The sequence below is a fragment of the Bison bison genome, unplaced genomic scaffold (genome assembly GCF_000754665.1).
Source record: "Bison bison bison isolate TAMUID 2011002044 unplaced genomic scaffold, Bison_UMD1.0 scf7180017864115, whole genome shotgun sequence".
Lineage (NCBI taxonomy): Eukaryota > Metazoa > Chordata > Mammalia > Artiodactyla > Bovidae > Bison > Bison bison.
The window spans coordinates 1,634,271-1,653,277 of NW_011494687.1; the positions used below are offsets into that span (position 1 = coordinate 1,634,271).

The 19,007-nt window shown below is 55.8% G+C and overlaps 2 protein-coding genes across 4 annotated transcripts in view; one reads left to right on the forward strand and one right to left on the reverse strand.

The window, feature by feature from the left end:
• Nucleotides 1-118: 118 nt before the first annotated feature.
• Nucleotides 119-5,876, forward strand: NAB2 (NGFI-A binding protein 2 (EGR1 binding protein 2)). 2 transcript variants are annotated; one of them, XM_010839309.1, is made up of 6 exons: nucleotides 119-2,463; nucleotides 2,904-3,037; nucleotides 3,380-3,431; nucleotides 3,525-3,657; nucleotides 3,858-4,049; nucleotides 5,025-5,876. In XM_010839309.1, exons 1-6 carry the CDS (start codon nucleotides 1,606-1,608, stop codon nucleotides 5,132-5,134), a joined length of 1,479 nt encoding a protein of 492 aa, XP_010837611.1. In that variant the 5' UTR covers nucleotides 119-1,605; the 3' UTR covers nucleotides 5,135-5,876. The 2 variants fall into 2 exon arrangements, with proteins under 2 accessions (XP_010837611.1, XP_010837613.1); XM_010839311.1 differs by lacking the exon at nucleotides 3,858-4,049 and having other exon boundaries at nucleotides 123-2,463.
• Nucleotides 5,877-6,411: 535 nt separating this feature from the next.
• Nucleotides 6,412-19,007, reverse strand: part of STAT6 (signal transducer and activator of transcription 6, interleukin-4 induced) — a 13,469-nt gene continuing 873 nt past the window's right edge. The window contains exons 2-22 of one of the 2 annotated variants that reach the window (XM_010839312.1): nucleotides 16,427-16,563; nucleotides 15,877-16,015; nucleotides 15,529-15,612; nucleotides 14,990-15,128; nucleotides 14,835-14,887; nucleotides 14,514-14,662; nucleotides 13,806-13,937; nucleotides 13,485-13,673; nucleotides 13,062-13,149; nucleotides 12,814-12,936; nucleotides 12,075-12,167; nucleotides 11,532-11,738; nucleotides 10,249-10,343; nucleotides 10,016-10,152; nucleotides 9,549-9,695; nucleotides 9,263-9,326; nucleotides 9,047-9,157; nucleotides 8,414-8,506; nucleotides 7,564-7,629; nucleotides 7,324-7,452; nucleotides 6,412-7,233 (exon numbers count right to left, since the gene is read on the reverse strand). In XM_010839312.1, coding sequence (XP_010837614.1) covers nucleotides 7,044-7,233; nucleotides 7,324-7,452; nucleotides 7,564-7,629; nucleotides 8,414-8,506; nucleotides 9,047-9,157; nucleotides 9,263-9,326; nucleotides 9,549-9,695; nucleotides 10,016-10,152; nucleotides 10,249-10,343; nucleotides 11,532-11,738; nucleotides 12,075-12,167; nucleotides 12,814-12,936; nucleotides 13,062-13,149; nucleotides 13,485-13,673; nucleotides 13,806-13,937; nucleotides 14,514-14,662; nucleotides 14,835-14,887; nucleotides 14,990-15,128; nucleotides 15,529-15,612; nucleotides 15,877-16,015; nucleotides 16,427-16,542 — 2,544 coding nt within the window. In that variant the 5' untranslated portion in view covers nucleotides 16,543-16,563 and the 3' untranslated portion in view covers nucleotides 6,412-7,043. The remainder of the gene's footprint in view (nucleotides 7,234-7,323; nucleotides 7,453-7,563; nucleotides 7,630-8,413; nucleotides 8,507-9,046; nucleotides 9,158-9,262; nucleotides 9,327-9,548; nucleotides 9,696-10,015; nucleotides 10,153-10,248; nucleotides 10,344-11,531; nucleotides 11,739-12,074; nucleotides 12,168-12,813; nucleotides 12,937-13,061; nucleotides 13,150-13,484; nucleotides 13,674-13,805; nucleotides 13,938-14,513; nucleotides 14,663-14,834; nucleotides 14,888-14,989; nucleotides 15,129-15,528; nucleotides 15,613-15,876; nucleotides 16,016-16,426; nucleotides 16,564-19,007) is intronic. The other variant, XM_010839313.1, reaches the window with a different exon arrangement.

The following is a 19,007-nucleotide window of genomic DNA, read 5'->3' on the forward strand; positions in this document are numbered from 1 at the left end:
GGCGCTGAGTGCCGGGCACTGAAAGGGCACCCCGGGTGGCTCCAGCCGTCCATGCACAGAGCTGCCCCCCACCAGCCGAGCAGCCGCCGGGCGGAGGGGACAGGCCCGCGGACCCCGCAGCCCAGTACTCAAGTTAGTGGGCAAAGGGAAGCGGCGGGGAGTGGAGATGGGTGGAGCTGGACTCGGGAGAGGGGTCCGGAGGGCGGAGGTCGAGGAGAGGACGAGGGGAAGCGGGACGGGGGTGGGGGGTGGAGACTGACGGAAAGGGGGTGCGTCTTCGAATTAGGGGGCCCAGGGAGCAGACAGAGATCTGATGCAACTGGAAAGACTAGAGAAAGAATAGTACCTAATTCTCCATCGCCCGTTTATTTTGGGGGCATGACCTGGCATGTGAGCCCCCTGCAAAGAATGTGGGGGCTCCCAGGCGGCAGGGGAAGCCTTGGGGCTCTAGCTGACAATAGTGCCGGCGGAGGGCCGCTCAGCTGGCTCAGCGCGTCATTGGTACCGAGCGCGCGGCTCCGGGATCCGGGATCAGCCGGCGCCTTTGAACCAAGAGAGCATCAGAGGAGCTTTGCAGAAGCGGGGCAAGCCTTAGGCGTCTGTTCATTTCTGTAGCTTTATTTACAGAGTGAGGAGGGGAGTTTCGATGTACAACCCCTCCCTCAAGAGGCCTTGAATCGCTCCCCCACAACACTTAAAGATGTGGGTGGAAAAATGAAGGAGAGAAGGGTAGGCGGGAGGCCCCCCCGGCGGTTTTCGCCCACAGACGCTACCACTGTGGGAGTGTGTGGGGGCGGACCGGGCCCCAGAGCAGAACAATTGAGGCACCCCTCCCCTCCCCCGTGCCTGAGCTGAAGGGATGGCTCTACCTATGGAGCAGGTGGGAAGGTCACTGCTGGGAGAGGGACCAACTGAGGGGCCCTGGGCAGTCTGGAAGGTAGGGGAGGTCCTGGGGAGAGAGAGCAAGAAGGTGCAAAGAATGCCTAAGCCGTGGGAAAAGCTGAGCAGGGGTGGGAAAAGGGAGCAGAGGATGGATGGTCTGCCTGGCTCACAGTGAGAAAGTGCAGGGGAAGGGGCCACACCTCTCCTGCTCAGCCACATGAGCAGGATGCCACCAGGGAATAAAGCTGGCCAGCAGTGGTCCTAGTTTCCCCTGTAGGGAGGACAAGGATCCTATGTTCATTAACTTTGTATTGTTAAGACGGCTAGGTGTGTAGGGTGGAAGGTGAGGATGGTGTTCTGGAAGAGACATTGGTCCAGCTAATCCAAGGGTGTACTGACTGGCCTCATACTCATGGTCTCCTTGCCCGAGATCACAAAAGTAAAAGCTGAGGATAGGGGAGCTTGGAGCCTTTGACTCCCACAAAGACCAGTCTGGCTTCTGGTACTTCTAGCCAGTCTGGGATAGCACTGCTTCTGAGCAGTGGCTGGTTCGCCTAGTCTGTGCTCAAGTCTCAGCAGAGGGAGCATTCAAAAGAGGGGAAGAGAAGCAGGCAGGAAAGAGAAGACAATTGTGAGGGTGGGTTGGTACCCAGCAGGGAACTTGCACTTACTGCCCCCCCCCCCCACCTTGTGCGCCTCCTTCCCAGGCCCAGTTCCCGAGCCATGGCCCTGCCTCGGACCCTGGGGGAGCTGCAGCTGTACCGGGTCCTGCAGCGCGCCAACCTTCTTTCCTACTACGAGACCTTCATCCAGCAGGGAGGGGACGACGTGCAGCAGCTGTGCGAGGCGGGGGAGGAGGAGTTCCTGGAGATCATGGCGCTCGTGGGCATGGCCACTAAGCCCCTCCACGTCCGACGCCTGCAGAAGGCACTGAGAGAGTGGGCCACCAACCCAGGGCTTTTCAGCCAGCCCGTGCCTGCGGTGCCTGTCTCCAGCATCCCACTCTTCAAGATCTCTGAGACGGCGGGGACCCGGAAAGGGAGCATGAGCAATGGGCATGGCAGCCCGGGCGAAAAGGCGGGCAGTGCCCGCAGTTTTAGCCCCAAGAGCCCCCTTGAACTTGGAGAGAAGCTGTCACCATTGCCTGGGGGACCTGGGGCGGGGGACCCCCGGATCTGGCCAGGCCGGAGCACTCCAGAGTCCGATGTCGGGGCAGGAGGAGAAGAGGAGGCTGGCTCACCCCCATTTTCCCCACCGGCAGGGGGAGGCGGCCCTGAGGGGACTGGGGCTGGGGGGCTGGCAGCAGCTGGGACTGGGGGTGGTCCGGATCGACTGGAGCCAGAGATGGTGCGCATGGTGGTGGAGAGCGTGGAGAGGATCTTCCGAAGCTTCCCAAGAGGGGATGCTGGGGAGGTGACATCCCTGCTGAAGCTGAACAAGAAGCTGGCACGGAGCGTGGGCCACATCTTTGAGATGGACGATAATGACAGCCAGAAGGAAGAGGAGATCCGCAAATACAGCATCATCTATGGCCGCTTTGACTCCAAGCGGCGGGAGGGCAAGCAGCTCAGCCTGCACGAGGTGAGGACCCCAGCCTGCCAGGATTGCCTGGGACATCTAGAGCTTGACCTGCTTACCTCTGAGAATCCTCACATTTGGCGAGTCTGTTTCATTGCCCCATAAACAGGACCCAAAGTCCTGATCCCCTCCTCCACCAACCCCAGCTGCTGCTGTGCCTCCCTGCTCAACTGAGGGGGATGCAGACACACAGGCAAAAGCCCAACTGTCCAGTTCCATGCCACCCAGGACCCCACAGGATTGGAGGAGGCCCCTGGCATTCATAGGAAGCTCTGGGTGCTGCCCTCTGTCTTCCTCCCCCGGGAAACTCCTGGTAGTGTCAGAAACCCAACCAAGCATCTCATGGATGGTCTCATTTGTCTGATGGAGAAGGGGAGGGAGGAGGTCTGGGCAAGGTAGTGGGTGAGTCAGGATTCTGACTGCTCTGGTGGTCCTCTTCACAGCTGACCATCAACGAGGCTGCCGCTCAGTTCTGCATGAGGGACAACACCCTCTTACTGCGGAGGGTGGAACTCTTCTCCCTGTCCCGCCAAGTGGCCCGAGAGAGCACCTACCTGTCCTCCTTGAAGGGTTCCAGGTGAGACCCCCTTCTCTAGGTTCTTCCTCGATCAGATTCCTGTGCCTAGGAGCTGGGTCACATCCTGCCTTCCCGTTCAGGTGCCTTTCATCCTGCTTCCCACCTGCCTTGCTTTGACCAAGTCCACATGTGTGAGGTCCAGCCCCTTTTCCACTTGTCTGAGGTCTGGCCCCCCTCCCATCCATCTCAGACCCCCTCGCCCCCTGCAGGAATGGCACCTAAGCTGGATACACCTGCTTAGCTAGACTCTTTCCAGATTCTGGAAACAATGCATTTTAGATTCTGTGTCTGCCACGTGTCTCTCCCCAGCCTCACTGTCCTTGTTCCTCTCAATCTTTGCAGGCTCCACCCTGAAGAACTGGGAGGCCCCCCACTGAAGAAACTGAAACAAGAGGTGGGTTTTCCAGGGTAAACATCGGGGGTTAGGGCAGCCATCCCCAGCCCACTCCCTTCCCAGTCCTCATTTCCTTATTTGGGGCATCCACAGGTTGGAGAACAAAGTCACTCTGAAATCCAGCAGCCTCCTCCCGGCCCTGAATCCTATGCTCCCCCATTCCGCCCCAGCCTGGAGGAGGACAGCGCCAGTCTGTCTGGGGAGAGCCTGGATGGGCACTTGCAGGGTGAGTGTGCATCACAGCCCTTCTTACTGTGGGGGTAGAGGGCACGGGAGGAGGGCACCAGGAGGCAACTGCCTGGAGTGGGGTTGGGAGGCCTGGCCGGATAGGAGCCAGTGGACCTGGGCCTATGGGCCTGGCTGTGTGGTTGAGGGTGGGGGTTCTGTTGCTGTGGCCCGTTACCTGACCCGTGCCCATGCCCGCAGCTGTGGGGTCATGTCCAAGGCTGACGCCGCCCCCTGCTGACCTGCCTCTGGCATTGCCAGCCCACGGGCTGTGGAGCCGCCACATCCTGCAGCAGACACTGATGGATGAGGGGCTGCGGCTAGCCCGCCTCGTCTCCCACGACCGCGTGGGCCGCCTCAGCCCCTGTGTGCCTGCGAAGCCACCTCTCGCAGGTGAGGCAGCCAGCAGTGCTGTCCCCAAGCACCCCACTACCCAGGCCCTACACAGCAATCCTGGTGTCCTGGGGCCAGCTGGGAGGAGGAGGGCAGGATGGTGGGGCTCCAGCCAGCCAGGCCTTTAGTTGCGGAGGAGGGACCCTGCAGGGCTATTCCCAGTAGTGAGAGTCCAACCCCTAATCTGTGAGGGGGGAACTAGGGGAGCAGGGAGACAGAATGGGGGACAAAGGGGAGCAGGAAGAGGAGAGCCACCAAGAATGGAAGCTTGGCTGGAAGTTGTGCCAATGCAAGAGGGTGGAGCAGGCGAGGAGCTGGAGTGGGGTTGCCAGCTTGGAATTGGAAGAGCCCGAAGGGGAAGGGGGATGCTTTGTGTGTGGATGGGGAGGGGGGCAGGCAAGTAGGCCGGCAGAGAGGGCCGGGCATCGGCTGGGCTGAGAGTGACGCAGCAGACAAAGCCACCAACCCTAGCTTGGTATTTTTAAACTGTGCGTGGGTGGGAAGTGGGGGTGGGGACTGAAAGAGGGGGGCTCTTCTTGGAGGAGGAGCTGGGAGGCCGACTTCCTGCGTTCCCCCTGTTTTGGCTTCTAAGAAACTTGGGGGGCCCGGCCAAGGTGGGTGGGGCCTGGGAGGAGACCAGGGAAGAGTGGGGGTGGGCAGAGCCTGGAAGGGGGGGAGGGGGAGAGGTCAGAGCCAAGCCGCCTCCACAGCTCCGACAGAACCAGAAATTCCAGCAGAACGGAGGCGGGAGAGACAGAGAAGGAGAGACACACACACACAGAGACATAGAGCTACACACAGCCAGAAAGAGTAGGGGGCGCACACGCTTGGGTATGGAACCCCGGCCCCGCCCCGGACAGGAAGTGGGCCGGAGTCAGTAAACCAAGCTCATCCCCGCAGCCTTCTCCGCCCCTGCCTCTGTGTTCAGCCACCTCTATGTGCAACAGCCGCCTGACCTGGCCCTTCTCCCTGCAGAGTTCGAGGAGGGGCTTCTGGACCGATGCCCGGCCCCAGGACCGCATCCTGCGCTGGTGGAAGGTCGGAGGAACAGCGTGAAAGTGGAGGCTGAGGCCAGCCGGCAGTGAGGGGCGGACTGGCGTCCTCAGACCCCAGGCTTCTGGCTCATATAGACCCCTCTACTCTCACCCTGGCTTCTAATCACGACCCTGGATCCTTCCCCTGCCCTTCTCCTCCCTCCCCCCCCCTGCCCCATGGGCATAGGACTATGGGGCTTCAAGCAATAACGAGCAGGGGCCTGGCCAGAGGACACAGGGAGGGAGCATGGCGCCCCCTCCCCCTTGCCTAGAGCAAGGAGGCGAGAACTCTGCCCCCAGGGCACTTGGGGTCCCCCTTCCCCTACACAGCACACTCCCATTCTCTCTAGTTTGAACCAGTGACATGAGCAGTTGGACTCAGTTTGGACATGGGGGAAAGGGGGACTTCTCTGGGAGGGTCCAGCAGCTAAAAATAGAAACATTTTCCCCCAGATCTGGGGGCCTTGGAACACTGGACATGCTCCTCCCCCTCTACCCCCCCATTTTTGTGCTTCTAGTTTGTTTCTTTAATTTAACAAGTGCTGCAGTTTGCCCCCCAACCCCCATCTCCCCCCCCAAGTCCTCAGCGTTCTCTCCTTCTTGCCCTCTCTAGGGGGTGTGGGGTCCCCTTCACTGGCCCCCTCGGGAGGCCTGGGTGGACTCAGGGTCTCCCTCAGCTGGGGGCTGGGCCGCAGCACCTGTCTGAGCAGTTAGAGCGTCTTTCTTTTCAGATCGTGTACAGTAGATTATTTATTTTGTTATTTTGAAATAAAATTTATTTTATGGCTTAGGATCTCTGACCCCCAAGATGGAGAAAGGTTGGCATGGGGTGGGAAGGTGGAGGGAAGCTGGCAGTGGGTGGGGGAAATAGAAAAGCAGCAGCAGGTAGGGCCCCCAGTATATCAAGGGGACCACACACCTGAGTCTGGACCCCAAATTCACACTCTGCCTCTGGGCAGGACTGGGGGTGGGGAGCCACCAAAGCTACAGCCTGATATGCAGATGTCGCAGCCACATAGACCCACGTGGGCACAATCACACCCAGAACTGAGTACATTTGGGTTAGCATATGTCCGAGAGGCCAGCATACTTGCTGGGGCCTTGTGTGCAGTATCTCATACTTGCTAACTTGTGTTGTCACACAGGCAAAGTCAGAGAGATCAATGTTCTATGAAGCCATACAACTAACATGTGTGACATCCATATATTACATGTCCCAAGTGCATGCGCTTTCACCTGGCTGTACACAGACTCAGCCCTTGTACTTCTGCACAATCTCACACACGTATCCTGAAGTCTCCAGTTGACTGACAAGAATCTGGAGCTGGTTGGGACTTTTTTTTTAATCTGGGCAAAAGCCACATCTGTTACCAAATGTACAGACCCCACCCCACCTCCCTCCCAGGGTCTCCTGAACTGCTTCCCATCTCTCCAGGGCTGGGGCCTAAGCCCATACCGCCATCCTCAGTCTGTGGAACAGATGTGTGTGTGCGTGCGTGTTTCCACCAGTGAGTGGTGAGCCCTGGCTTGGGGCAGGCGGAGAAATCCCCCTCTTGCCCGCACCTTTGCTCTTGTCCAGCCCTCTTCCTGCTGAGTGCCATCTTCCAAGGAGAGCTCTGTGTGTGGGTATGTGTGTGTGTATGTGTGTATGTGCGTGCACGCGCACACACATGCGTGTGCACTGCCTGTGCAGTCATGTTGGGGCGTGTCTCACTTGGAACCTGAATTTCCCTTCCACTATCTGGAAGGGAGAGGGCAGGGGTGTGTTGGAAGGGAAGGAGTAGGTATGTTCCACCCAGTGTACCTTCTCCTGGCAGTCTTTTCCTCCTGAGCAGGGAGTGGGTGGGGAGAGGAGGACACACCCTCCCTCTCTGCTGTTGGGCAGGAGCAGGGGCAGATGCCCAGAGCAGGCCCGTGGGGGCAGGAGAGCGGTCTCTCTGGGCTCCGTCTCCAGCTGGGATCACCAACTGGGGTTAGCTCTTAGGTCCAGGTGGGACATTGAGATCCCAGACTGCCCATAGGGGGAGGGCTGCAGGAGGGGTTGGGGTCCCAAGGACCCTCCCCCTGACTCCCCTTGTCCCTCCAAGAGAAGCTTGGTAAGGTCCTGTTCAGTGGGAGGCAACAAGGGCGGGAACATGTCTTCACGGACCCTGCAGAGAGGAAGTGGAGAAGCAGTGGGATAGGCATGGTACCCACACCTCAACCCCCCACCCAGCCTCCACCCCCAGGCTGACACTCACCAGGTGCCTTGAGGGAACCCTCCCACCGGCTGGTTCAGGCAGCTGTCTTCTGCCATGGTCACGTCTGAGCAGAGCAAGGGCTCAGGGCTGGACACAGCATGATCCTGAGGTGGGCACGGCAGCAGGCCCCTGCCAGCCCCAGAGAAGTAAATGAGGTGGTGGGGGGGGGTCAGGGTGGGGTTGAGGCTGGGAATGAATGAGGAGCTTGAGCTCAGGATGGGGGCGGGGGTGGTCACTCACTGCGGGTGAGGTTGGTCAAAGGGCAGGCTCATCTGGCTCAGGTTGGGAGGCATCGGCAGGTGAGGTCTGGAAGCAGGAAGAGGAGGGTACAGTTAAAGGAAAGCTGGTCCAGGGCAGCTGTTGCAAAGTCTAGCCCATTGAGTAAGGAAACTATTTCCAGTTCCTCATCCTGATGGTATCACCTTGGGCAAGTCATTTCTACCTGTGAATTTGGTCCTCTTCTCTGTATAAATGTTATTATATGCACTGGGGACTGAAGCGGGGGACAGAAGAAGGATACATTAGCTAATTTCTGAACTCTGCTGGTTCTACGATCCCACCTCTACCTCAACTCCTATGGGGGGAAGATGTCCTGCTTTGACTGAGAGTCAGTAAACACCTGAGTGCTACCTGGAGAACAAAAATGTCTATTCCACTTCCAGGCCAGAATGATAAATATATACAAATCAAGGTAACAGAAAAAGGACAGTAGGTTTAGGAGGCAGGAGAGAGAATACTAATACTTGCATAGCTCTTACCAGGAGCTGGGTTCTATGTTTAGCTTTATACATATTACTAACTCAAATTAACCTTCACAATAATCCTGTGAAGCAGGTATTATTATCATCATTATTCCATTTTACAGATGAGGCATTAGAGTTAAGTAACTTGCCCAAAGTCAGCAAGTGGTGGAGCTGGAATTTGAACCCGGATCTTAACTATTAACACCTCAATGGAGTGGACAGAAGAGACACAGGCATTGGCTTTGTGCCACCCTTTTCTCATTGAAGAGCCTCTCTTCACAAATACAAGTGCCAATCCCCACTGCAGGGGGTGACCCAACCCATTCCCCAGAGGTGACCCCACTTACTCCTGGAAGGCTGGCAACATATTGACTGATTCTTCCCGGGGGAGGGCTGGATATGAGGGGATGGAGTGAGAGCGTGGTGGGTACACTTGGGGCCTAGGGAAAGAAAGCAGACTCCTGAGGCCAGCCCTTCTCCTGGACACTCCCAACCCCCTACCCAGGAATCCTGGGGCTTCCCTGGGGGCTCAATGGTAAAGAATCCACCTGCCAATGCAGGAGACATGGGTTTGATTCCTGTTGCAAGAAGATCCCACGTGCCATGGAACAACTAAACCTGTGCACCACAACTACTGAGCCTATGCTCTAGAGCCCAGAAGCTGCAACTGCTGAAGCCCATTAGCCCTAGAGCCCACGCTCTGCAACAAGAAAAGTCACTGCCATGAGAAACCTGCGCACCGCAACTAAAGAGTAGCCCCCACTCGCCTCAACTAGAGAAAAAGCCTGCACAGCAAGGAAGACCCAGCAGAGCCAAAAATAAAATAGGTTTTTAAAATTCTATTTTTAAAAGAAAGTTGGGGGATCCCTTTCAAGCAAAGGAAATTCCCTACTTCAACCCCCAGTGCCAACTCTCCCCATGCCCATGCTGAATGCCTGCTGGCACAGATCACTCCCAGTTCTATCTCTCAAGCTTCTTACACCATATCTGGGCCGAGCTGCAGGTTCATGGAGGAATCAGGGGCCATTCCAAGATCGTAAGAGGGCACCATGGTAGGCATTTGGGGCTCTGGGGTGGGAAGTGGCTGGTCCCTGGAGGAGGGGAGGAGGCATGTGTGACTGACCAGGGGTTGATGCCACACTTCCTGCTTACAAATAAGTATCAACCCTGCCCTCCATCCACACCAGCACACTCACCTTTCCACAGTCATCTTGATTGTAGCTGGGACATAACCCCTGCCATCCTTACCCATCTGCTCAGCTATTGTGGGGAGGAAAGGAGAGCCATGGAATGCTTCCGGGTTAGGGAGGAAGGGAGCTGGAAAAGGTGAGCATGGATGATGGGCGGGTCCAGAAGCAGGGAAATGACAATGGAGGAAGAAGTCAGGGATGACACACAGCAGGTGGGGTGGGGGCAACCAGGAGCAGGGAGGAGGCGGACCACAGAAGGAGTCAGAGCTGCCAGCCCCGGCTCACAGCTCACGTTTGTAGTGGCTCCGGAAAGCCTCATCCTTGGGTTTCTTGGGGTAGAGGTTTTTGAGCTGAGCGAGGTCCCGGATTCGGTCCCCAAGTGAGCGAATGGACAGGTCTTTGGCAGAGAATGGCTGGATATTCTCTATCTGTGGGGAGCCTACATAAGGAATGAGGCCATGAGTCCCCTCTGTCCAGACTTACTTCCCCTTCCCCAACCTACCCCTATGGTTGGACTCATTCTCAATCTACCAAGGTAAGGAGAGGAGGAGCTGGTGTGAGGGTCCCACCAGTCCCCATTCCCACCAAACTCCAAGTGAGAAGGTAGAAGTTTAGGCCACAGAAGGAAGAAGAGAAGTTGAACCTAAGGAAGAACTTCCTGAAGATCACGGTTGGCATCAAAGAAGGCCAGGACCTTTCTCAGAAGAAACCCCTGAGGGCACAGGCACAGAGGCAGAGGACTGGCTGGGGTGACCTCACCATCCTGGCCTCGGATGACGTGGGCAATGGTGATGCCCCCAATCTCTGAGTCACTGAACCGAAGGAGGAAGGTTCCATCAGGCTCGTTGAGAAGAAGGCTAGTGACGTACTGTTTGCTGATGAAGCCAATGATCAACCTGGCCAGGATGAAGGAGAGGTTGTGGGTGGGGGCGTAGTGTGTGGAGCAGGATCTGGAGGCCCAGATCCTCAGGTTACCTGGGGCAGGGACTCACCGGTCTGACCAGTAGCTCCGGAGACAGCGTTTGGTGAGATCCAGGACACCATCAAACCACTGCCAAAAGGTGAAGCCACGACCCAGCAGGATCTCCTGTGGGGAGAGGGGAGCCGGTGTGAGCACAAGAGGGCCAGAGCGGGAGCCTGGCTAGGCCAGCCACTGGGCTGTGAGTACCGACACAACAGAGTCACAAGACTGAGGGACCACTCTGCACCTGAGACCCCATCAACGACAATGGCCACACTCAAGCTTCCCATGTGCCAGGCACTAGTCCAAGCTCTTGCCATAAATTACTGTATCCGATCTTTACACATCTATGGATGAAGATCCCATGAGTATCCCATCTTACAGATGAAGAAATGAAAGCCTAGAAAGATCAAATAACTTGCTTCTTACACAACCAGTGAAAAGCAGAGCTGGGATTTAGTCCAGGAAGTCTGGGCTGGGCCCCCTCATAACCACTGTGCTCCACCCCCTCCTGAATGAGGCCTGGCGGAAGTGGTGTCCAGAGAAGGCAGCTTGCAGGATGTAAGTGTCCTGTTCCCTTTGCTAACACATCCTCTGGTCGTGTGGGCTTTTCTTTCTTCCTTTTTTAAAAAAGAGATCAGTACATGACAGCATTGATTCAGCTGATCTTCAACCAAGACACTCAGACCTCCATTTTTTCCTGTTTTTGTAACAGATCCAGTCCTGAGCCACCTTATTTTGGGGGCAGTAAAATGTGGTAGCTAAAATCAAGAGTCAGAAATATGGCCTCACTTACTGGGAGGCCTTGGAGAAACTACTTAACATCTCTGAGCCGGTTCATCCTCTATAAAATGGGTGTAATAGTACCTACCTTAAAGAGCTATTGTGATGATTAAGTGAGATAGCATACATATAGTGCTCAAGTACAATCTGGCATATCCTAAACTGTCAACGCATGGTCGCTGGTGTTATTGCATTTGTCCCTGTGGGATTTTGTCCTGGTTTTTACAATAAGAACTATTTTCCCAATGGGTCAAAGTCATTTTGAATCAAAGCTGTGTTTACACACAGTCTGGGTGAGTCATGCAAATCACTAGCAAAAGGGAAGACAGAGGGCCCCCAGACAAAAACTAGGGGGATGCCAGAGAGCCAAGGGGTTTTCCTGCCTGGGCCAGGGCAGAGGCCCTCCTGATGAACATGGCAGGGCACTGTGAAAATACTAGTGGTTGGTCCCTGGGCAGAGGTTGGGGTGGCCCTGAGTGCCCCAGGGATGAAGTGCTTGGGGGCGGGAGGTCCAAAGGGCAAGGGAATGACCTTGTTGAACTGTGACCAGGACACAGAACGGTGCTGGAAGGCCTCCATACTGAGGCTGTTGTCATTGAAGATCTTCTGGGCCAGGAAGAGGAAGTGCTCTGGGAGTAACCCCCGGTTGGTCCCCACTTCAGCCATGAACTTGAGGTTCAGAGTTTCACACATCTTCTCCCAGGGCACCCGCTCAGCCACCACAAAGGGCACGCGGTCCTGGGAGGGGAGGGGAGAAGGTGAGGGAGCCTCAGGCTGACATAGCCATTCCTTGTCAGAAGGGCCTGCATCCTCCCCCTCTCCCCAAGACTGTTCCTCCCCAGCCTTGTCCCCCTGAGTCTGCCCAAGAAAAATGGTGCTTTTCCAACAGTAGTCTAAGGTGCTACCACAGAATCGGTGTTAAGATTGGCACGAAAGGAGGTCAGAAGGACAGAAACAAAGTCTATGAGAAGGAGTTATGGTCACTCTCATGTGGACATACCAGCCACCCCACCAGCCTGCACCCACCCGCCAGGTTATAGCCCCTCCTCCCCCCAACTCCGGGTCTTGTCTCACCATCTCAGAGAAGGCATTGTCCCACAGGATGGTGGCTTTGGCATTATTGTCTTGGTTGCCATGGACGATGACCACCAGGGGCAGAGACAGGGCCTGAAGCGGGTGAAGAAAGGGAGCTCTTGGTACTGGGGGACAAGGGGCCTCTGCAGAGGGCTGGCTCTAAGGATGCCCGGAAGCTCCTGAACTCCCACCACACAGTTAAAAATTCGTGGTGTGTGAATGAGTGCTTTCTGAAGCTGAATTATGGCCTCCCTGCTGAGACGTGGTGAGGAGTCAGTGCTATGGAGTCAGACCTCCAGGTTTCAAATACCAGCTCCAACATTCAGGAGCTGTGTGACCCAGGCTAAGTACTCAATCTCTGTGTTTCAGTGTTCTCATCTGTAAAATGAGGCTAGTAAGAATAACTCCCTCATAATGTTAACTGTGCAAACCCTGTGTGTGTGTGCATGCGTATGACTTAAAACAGTGCCCTGGTCTAAGAAAAGTGCTTCAATGCCTTAGCCACTGGCATGGCTAAGGAAAATAGTTCTTATTGCAAAAACTGGGACACAGTCCCACAGGGCCATATGCAATAACACACACCGTCATTCCCTGGAGTGTGCACTTGAGTTCTTGTCCTCCCCACTCCCACTGGAGCCCCAACATGCGTGAACCCCAGACCCACAGGATACAGGGCATTCATGAGGAATGAGGATCCAGGCCTCCGTGTGTGGCCAGGGCACCTGGGACCCAAGCTCACCTGGAGCTGGATGGGGAGTTTGTTAGGGCCAAGCGTGAGGCTGGTGGAGAAGAGCACAGCGCACTTCTCCTCGGTGACAGACTCGGTGCCCTTCCGCTCACACCGCTTGATTTTCTTCAGAAGCTGGGGGAGGGGTGAGAGCGAGGAGGATGAAGGCAGAAACTGCTTCTCCTGGGCTCCCCACACCCTCTCGAGGACACTTGCCTGGCCTGAGGACGCCCACCCACTGCTCCCCAAAGGCCTCTCACCAGGTTCTTGAACAGCGCAGAGCAGCAGTTCCCAGGAATGCTGTTCTCCAGGGGCACGGTGTTGTTGATGATTTCTCCGGTGCTTTCTCTGCCAGGGCAAGTCAGAGAGGGGCTCATCCCGATTGGCCCAGGAGTGGCAGGAGCTTGAGTCCACAGGTGAATGGCCTAGACTATTGGTCCCTAATCTCTATCTCCCTACTTGGGTTCTTGAGGGAGAAACCCCCATCTTAGCCAAATCAGGACGCTTCCACCCCATTCCAGCACTGGTGGGTCCCTCCCCTTCCTCTCGCTTGACTGTTATACAGGGCCCCCATACCCCATGGCCCTGCCTCCCCATCATCACCCAGCCCCCTTCGCTGTGCCGGTCTCCCAGGCCCCTCTGGCCTCCATCTCCCACTCAGGCCCTCTCCAGCCCCAGCTTACGCTCCAGCTCCGGGCCCCTGGGGCATGCTCAGCTCCCTCGCCTGCTTCTCCGTGACCATGTCGGCCCTGACCAGCGGAGGCTTGGCTGGGGCCCCCAGGAACCTCAGGCCCAGCAGGAATCGAACTCCGGCCTGGAACTTGGTCTGAGTCTTCAGAACCTGGGGGGGCTGCTTTTCCACCAGGAAAGAGCTGGGAGGAGTAAGGAAGACACAGGGAAGTGAACAGCTGGGTCCCTCTGGGCGCCACTGCCCCCCCCCCACCACAACTCTGACCCTCCTGTTTCCTTGGGGTCTGCTCTCCACCAGGCAGGGGGGCTCATACCTGGTGACGAGTGTGCGCAGGACTTCATCCAGTCGGCTAATCAGCGCTGCCCGGGTCTTGGGATCAAGCTCCCCACCAGCTGCCCCCACCTCCTGCTGCAGCTGGGAATAAATGTCCACCAGGCTCTCACACCTGGGGCCAGGACCGTGGTCAGGGGGCGCAGTCTTCCAGCCTGCTCCCGGCCCAGACCGCCCCTCACCCCTCAACCCAGGAAGAAAGCAGGATAGTGTGTGTGGAGGGTTAGGGATGAGCAGTGGGTGTGACAGCAAGGCACTGGGGCTGAAGGGGTGGTGGGACGCGCCTTGGCTCTGGGGCAAGGTTCCCCCTTAGTGCCTGGAAGCTCTGTTGAAACGAGCTGCCCTTTCCCCAGGGGTCTGATACCCAGGTCTGAGGCCAGCACGCACGATGCTTTTGCGCATATTGAAAGATACCCTGCCAATAAATGAAAAGGACTTCCCAGCCCTCTGGGCATGGAGCTCGAAGAGAAAAGTATAGATTGGAGGAATGCCTGCTCATGCCGAGTCAGCCTGGTGCATGTGTGCAAGACATGACCTGAACAACAGTATGGGTGGCTCTGCTGGAACTGGCTTCTCCAAGTCTTGGCCCACCCCGAGACCCTCTGGCCTGGTTTCTCTCTCTCACACCTCCAGCAGGGAGAGCAGATGTCCACCCCCAGCGCATCCCGCTTCCCTGTCAGCCCTTCCCCACCTCTCTTGTAGTGGAGCCAGGCTCTCCTCAAAGGGTGCACCGTTCCCTGCCAGCTGCTGTTGCCGCTTCCATATCTGGATCCTCTTCAGCACCAGAGCCTGAGCAGCTTCCAGCTCACCAACAGTCTCCTGCAGCAGCGTGACCAGGGCCTGTGGGCAGGTGGGGCCTGAGCCGGAGCCACACGCTTCCTCTTTGCCCAGCTCTGGAGAGTAAGCCTCCCTTTCTCACCTCTCAGAGGTCTACTCACCATCCCTCCACAGATCTGAGACCCTCAAAGTTTGCACTTTGAGCTCAGTCTCCACATCTCAGTCCATTACTCACCTCACTTGGCCCAGTCCCGTTGGTAGGCGTTTCTATCAAGCTGTGCAAAGACACTGAGGGTAGGGGCAAAAATCGGGGTGCAGATATATTTAAGAGGTTCAATCAGGGTTGAGATCCAAGAGGGGGTCACTCCCACACACTCCCCAGAATCTCACCTTGGCCAGCCTCAGCTCCAGGCTGCAGGGCCTCCCGGAGAAGGCGGGTCTCCCCGGCCCGGTGCTGCAGCCTCCGTAGGACTGTGTTAAACTTGAGTTCCTCCTGCTTCCAGTGGAAGGACATTGGCAGGTGGTGGAACTGCAAGGAAGGACAGGCAACAGGTGAAACACTCTGTCCATCCCTTTTCCCTCAGCCTCCACTCCCTAAAGGGGTGCCCACTGCCATGCTCTGCAGAAAATAGACCACTTCCCTTGTCTCGCTCCTTTCTCTTCCTTGACAGTTCTTCCTGACATTTTGGAATCTTCTGGAGATAACAGCTCTGTATCACTTGCCCCAGACCTCTCACTACCCTCAGTTCCTCATTGGAAGCTTCTCTGAGCTTAACTTGGGGCTCACTCTGACCCCAGGAACCTCCTTTGATCATCTTGGACCTAGAACACTGAGCTTTTCCTGAAGTTCAAATCCCTTCTAGTTTCTCATGGCTCAGGCTAAAGTTCCCAGGGGTTGAGTTGGGGTGGGAGGTGGGGTATCACAATACCTGCTCCATAACAGCTTTTTTTTCACCTTGAAGTATGTGTCTGCAAGTGGCCACCAGCTTCAGGGGGTCCCTCTGATAAATGGTCTAGAAATGAAGAGTGGTAGATGGGGTTAGCCTTGCTCTTACCCATGTCATTCTCCCTCACCAATCCCCCTCCCCATTCACACATGAACTAAAAGGCTGCACAATCATAGACTCCAGAAGTTTGCATGCATTTGCATGCTTTTAGAATCTAATTTGCCTGCTAGCTAACAGCTAACCAGAGGAATACCAATTCCCTTCCAGCATCCAATGCTCACCCCAGCTCCAGGCCCCACCCTGGCCCTGTCCCCTCCCTCCTGCCCCCACCTCCAGAGTGCTGATGTGTTGCAAGATGGTGTTCCCCTCCCCCTGCTCTCCGGCTGAGGCCTGAAGGCGCTGGACAGTGGCAGAAAGTAGGGCGCTGGCCATGTTGCAGCAGAAGGTGTCTGAGCCGACAAGGAATTCCCTGCAGGAAGATCAGGATGAGGCCACCTCAGGTCAGGGCTTCCTCGACTCTACTGCCCCTTCACCCCACAGCAAACAGCTCAGCAGCTCCTTCCTCCTCTTATCCTCCATCCAGGCCCTCCGTAGTCCTCAGCTGTGCCCCTTGTTCCCCAATTTTCCAGCTGTTGTGGGTGGTGCCCTTGGCCCAGCTCTGACCTCCCTCCTCTTTGGCTCAGGTTCCTAAGGGGGTGAGGAACTCCATATGTCAACACGCCGTAGTCTGGTTGATGCGGTACAGACTCCCGGCTAAATCTGGACCACTGCATGTACAATAATGAGTCCCAAGTCTCAAAATGGGATGAATAAAACCTAATGAGAAGGCAGGTAGGTGGGGGAGGCCCTGGGGGACTGATGGGGGGCAGCCAGGACTCACCAGGGCTGGTTCTCCAGCCAGTCACCCAGGAGATGCCGCAGGTGTTGAGGAAAGTCGACATAGAGCCGCTGCAGTTTTTCTGGGGGCATTTTGGAGACCAGACCCCACAGAGACATGATCTGGGGTTTGGAGGGTGCCTGAAGAAAAAGAGGGCTTCCCTGGTAGTTCAGAAAGTAAAGAATCTGCCTGCAATGCAGGAGACCTGGGTTTGATTCCTGGGTCAGGAAGATCTCCTAGAGAAAGGAATGGCAAAGCCACCCTAGTATTCTTGCCTGAAGAATTCCACAGACAGAGGAGCTTGGTGGACTACAGTGCATGGGGTTGTGAGACTCGGACATGACTGAGCGACTGACATTAACACTGAAGAAAAAGAACAAGGTTATTTGGAAGTTGACCTTTGCGGGCAGCCAAGGACCTCCCAGGAGAAGGCAATGGCACCCCACTCCAGTACTTTTGCCTAGAAAACCCCATGGATGGAGGAGCCTGGTAGGCTGCAGTCCATGGGGTCGCTAGAGTTGGACACGACTGAGCGACTTCACTTTCACTTTTCATTTACATGCATTGGAGAAGGAAATGGCAACCCACTCCAATGTTCTTTCCTGGAGAATCCCAGGGACGGGAAGCCTGGTTGGCTGCCACCTATGGGGTCACACAGAGTCGGACACGACTAAAGCGACGCAGCAGCAGCAGCAACAGCAGCAAGGACCTCTCATAGACAGCCCTTTCAGAGACCATCAGCACCACAACTCTCAGCCAGACTATATCAAACCAGGAACCTCTTTGGCCAAAGCCTGAAACAAGGTATTTTCTTCAACAGTAGGCATGGGGGTAATGGAGTGGGAAGAGCTGAGCTGCAGCCAGTTGGGGGAGGGGAGAGGGTAAAAGACAGGGGCAATGGGGCAGTAGGGAAAGCTCTCTGAGAGAAGGCAGAGAATGTGGGTTGTAGCTCTGATTCTGTTGGCAGGAAACCTCCCCTCGGAACTTCTCTGGTGATCCAGTGGCTAAGACTCCATGCTGCCAATGAAGGGAACAAATCCCTGATCAGGGAACTAAGATCCCACATGACCTGTGGCATGGTCAAAAGATTTTAAAAACAAATAAAAAGAAACCTCCCCTCCGTGGACCTCAATCTTCTCATCTATAAAATATGAGGCTTGGGTAAAGTATGAACTTTCCAAATTTTTTAAAGAAGTAGACCGTTTTAGCCAGTTATGTAAAATTGGAATTTCTCTGTTGAAATCAAGTGTGGTAGACCTGGAATTCTACCACTTCTTGCTTCCCTCTCTCCACCTCTGGACCCCAAAGGTATCCCTAGAGAAATCCCTCAAAATTCCAGGGTTCCATGAAACAATCTGAAAACTGCCTGGCTAGATGAGGAAGAAGAAGATGGTAGAGTAATAATAGCTATTATTCATTAAGCACTTACTATGTACGGGGCATTACACTGAGCGCCTTACCTCACTAGCATCTTGCAACAATTTTTAAAATATAAAATCATCCTGTTACAGGTAGAGAAACTGAGCTCAAGGAGGTTCTCCAACTCTGCAAGCGATCTGAACCCAAGTGGGGATAAACCACCACTCTGTACCCTTAGGATCCCTTCTGGATCCAGACCTCATAATCCCAAGAGGAGGGGGGCATGGGAGGAGAACTGAAGAAGAGGAGATGGAGCAAGAGGAAGAGTAGAGAGAACTCAGGAAGGAGAAAAAGTGAGGTTAATTAGCCTTCAGAGAAAAGCAAAAAAGAGGGGCAGGGAGGCTAGAGGACTACAAGGAAGAAAAGGAAAGGGGGCAAGAGGCAAGGAGGTAGGAGAATAGGGAGGGGGTGGTTGCCTCCCCATCTAGGTGGACTGCAGGGCGGAGTGGGTAAACCAGTGGTTCCCCAGGGGTCTCTCAGTTCATGTTTCTCAAAACGTCCCTCTTCCCAGAGATGACAGAAAGGATGGGGGTGGAAACTCCCTAGGTCTCCCTCAACCCAGTTAGCCCCAAGTTCTCCTGCAGCACGTTAGCTTCTCCCCTCTCCCAGGACTCCCAAAGGAATAGAGAACAGAGAGGCCCCTTTTCTGGAGATCCGTGCTCCTCCCCAGTTCCTATATCCCCCTGACCTCTTTTCTCCCAAAGGCAGAATCCTCCCCCTCCTGCTCAGGGTCCTCTCATAGACCTTTCTCTACACCCACCTTGGGGTGGGGCACCTTTTGGTTTGTGTTTCAAACTCAAGGGAGGACTCCATTCCTCTCTTCCCTCTCTCTCTCCTGTTTCTCAGGGTGCTCAGACCTTTGACCTCTATCTCTACCCTACGGGGACCGAGGTGATCCCTAAGTCAGAGGCAGCTCCCCTTTCCTCCATATCCCCTAGATTAGGAAGAGTGACCAGCTTCCTGGCATGGCCCTGCCTTCAAATCTCCCCTACTCCATCCTCCGACAGCGAGGGGCCAGACTTTCCCCCACTCCCACCCAATAACCAGGCTGCCTCAATCGGCCTGCCAGGCCAGGGGCATCTTCTGCTGTAAGCCCCCTTGAACACCGACAGGGAGGGAGGAGCCACGGCCTGGGGGGGCGGGGCCCGCGTTCCCTTCCCCATGG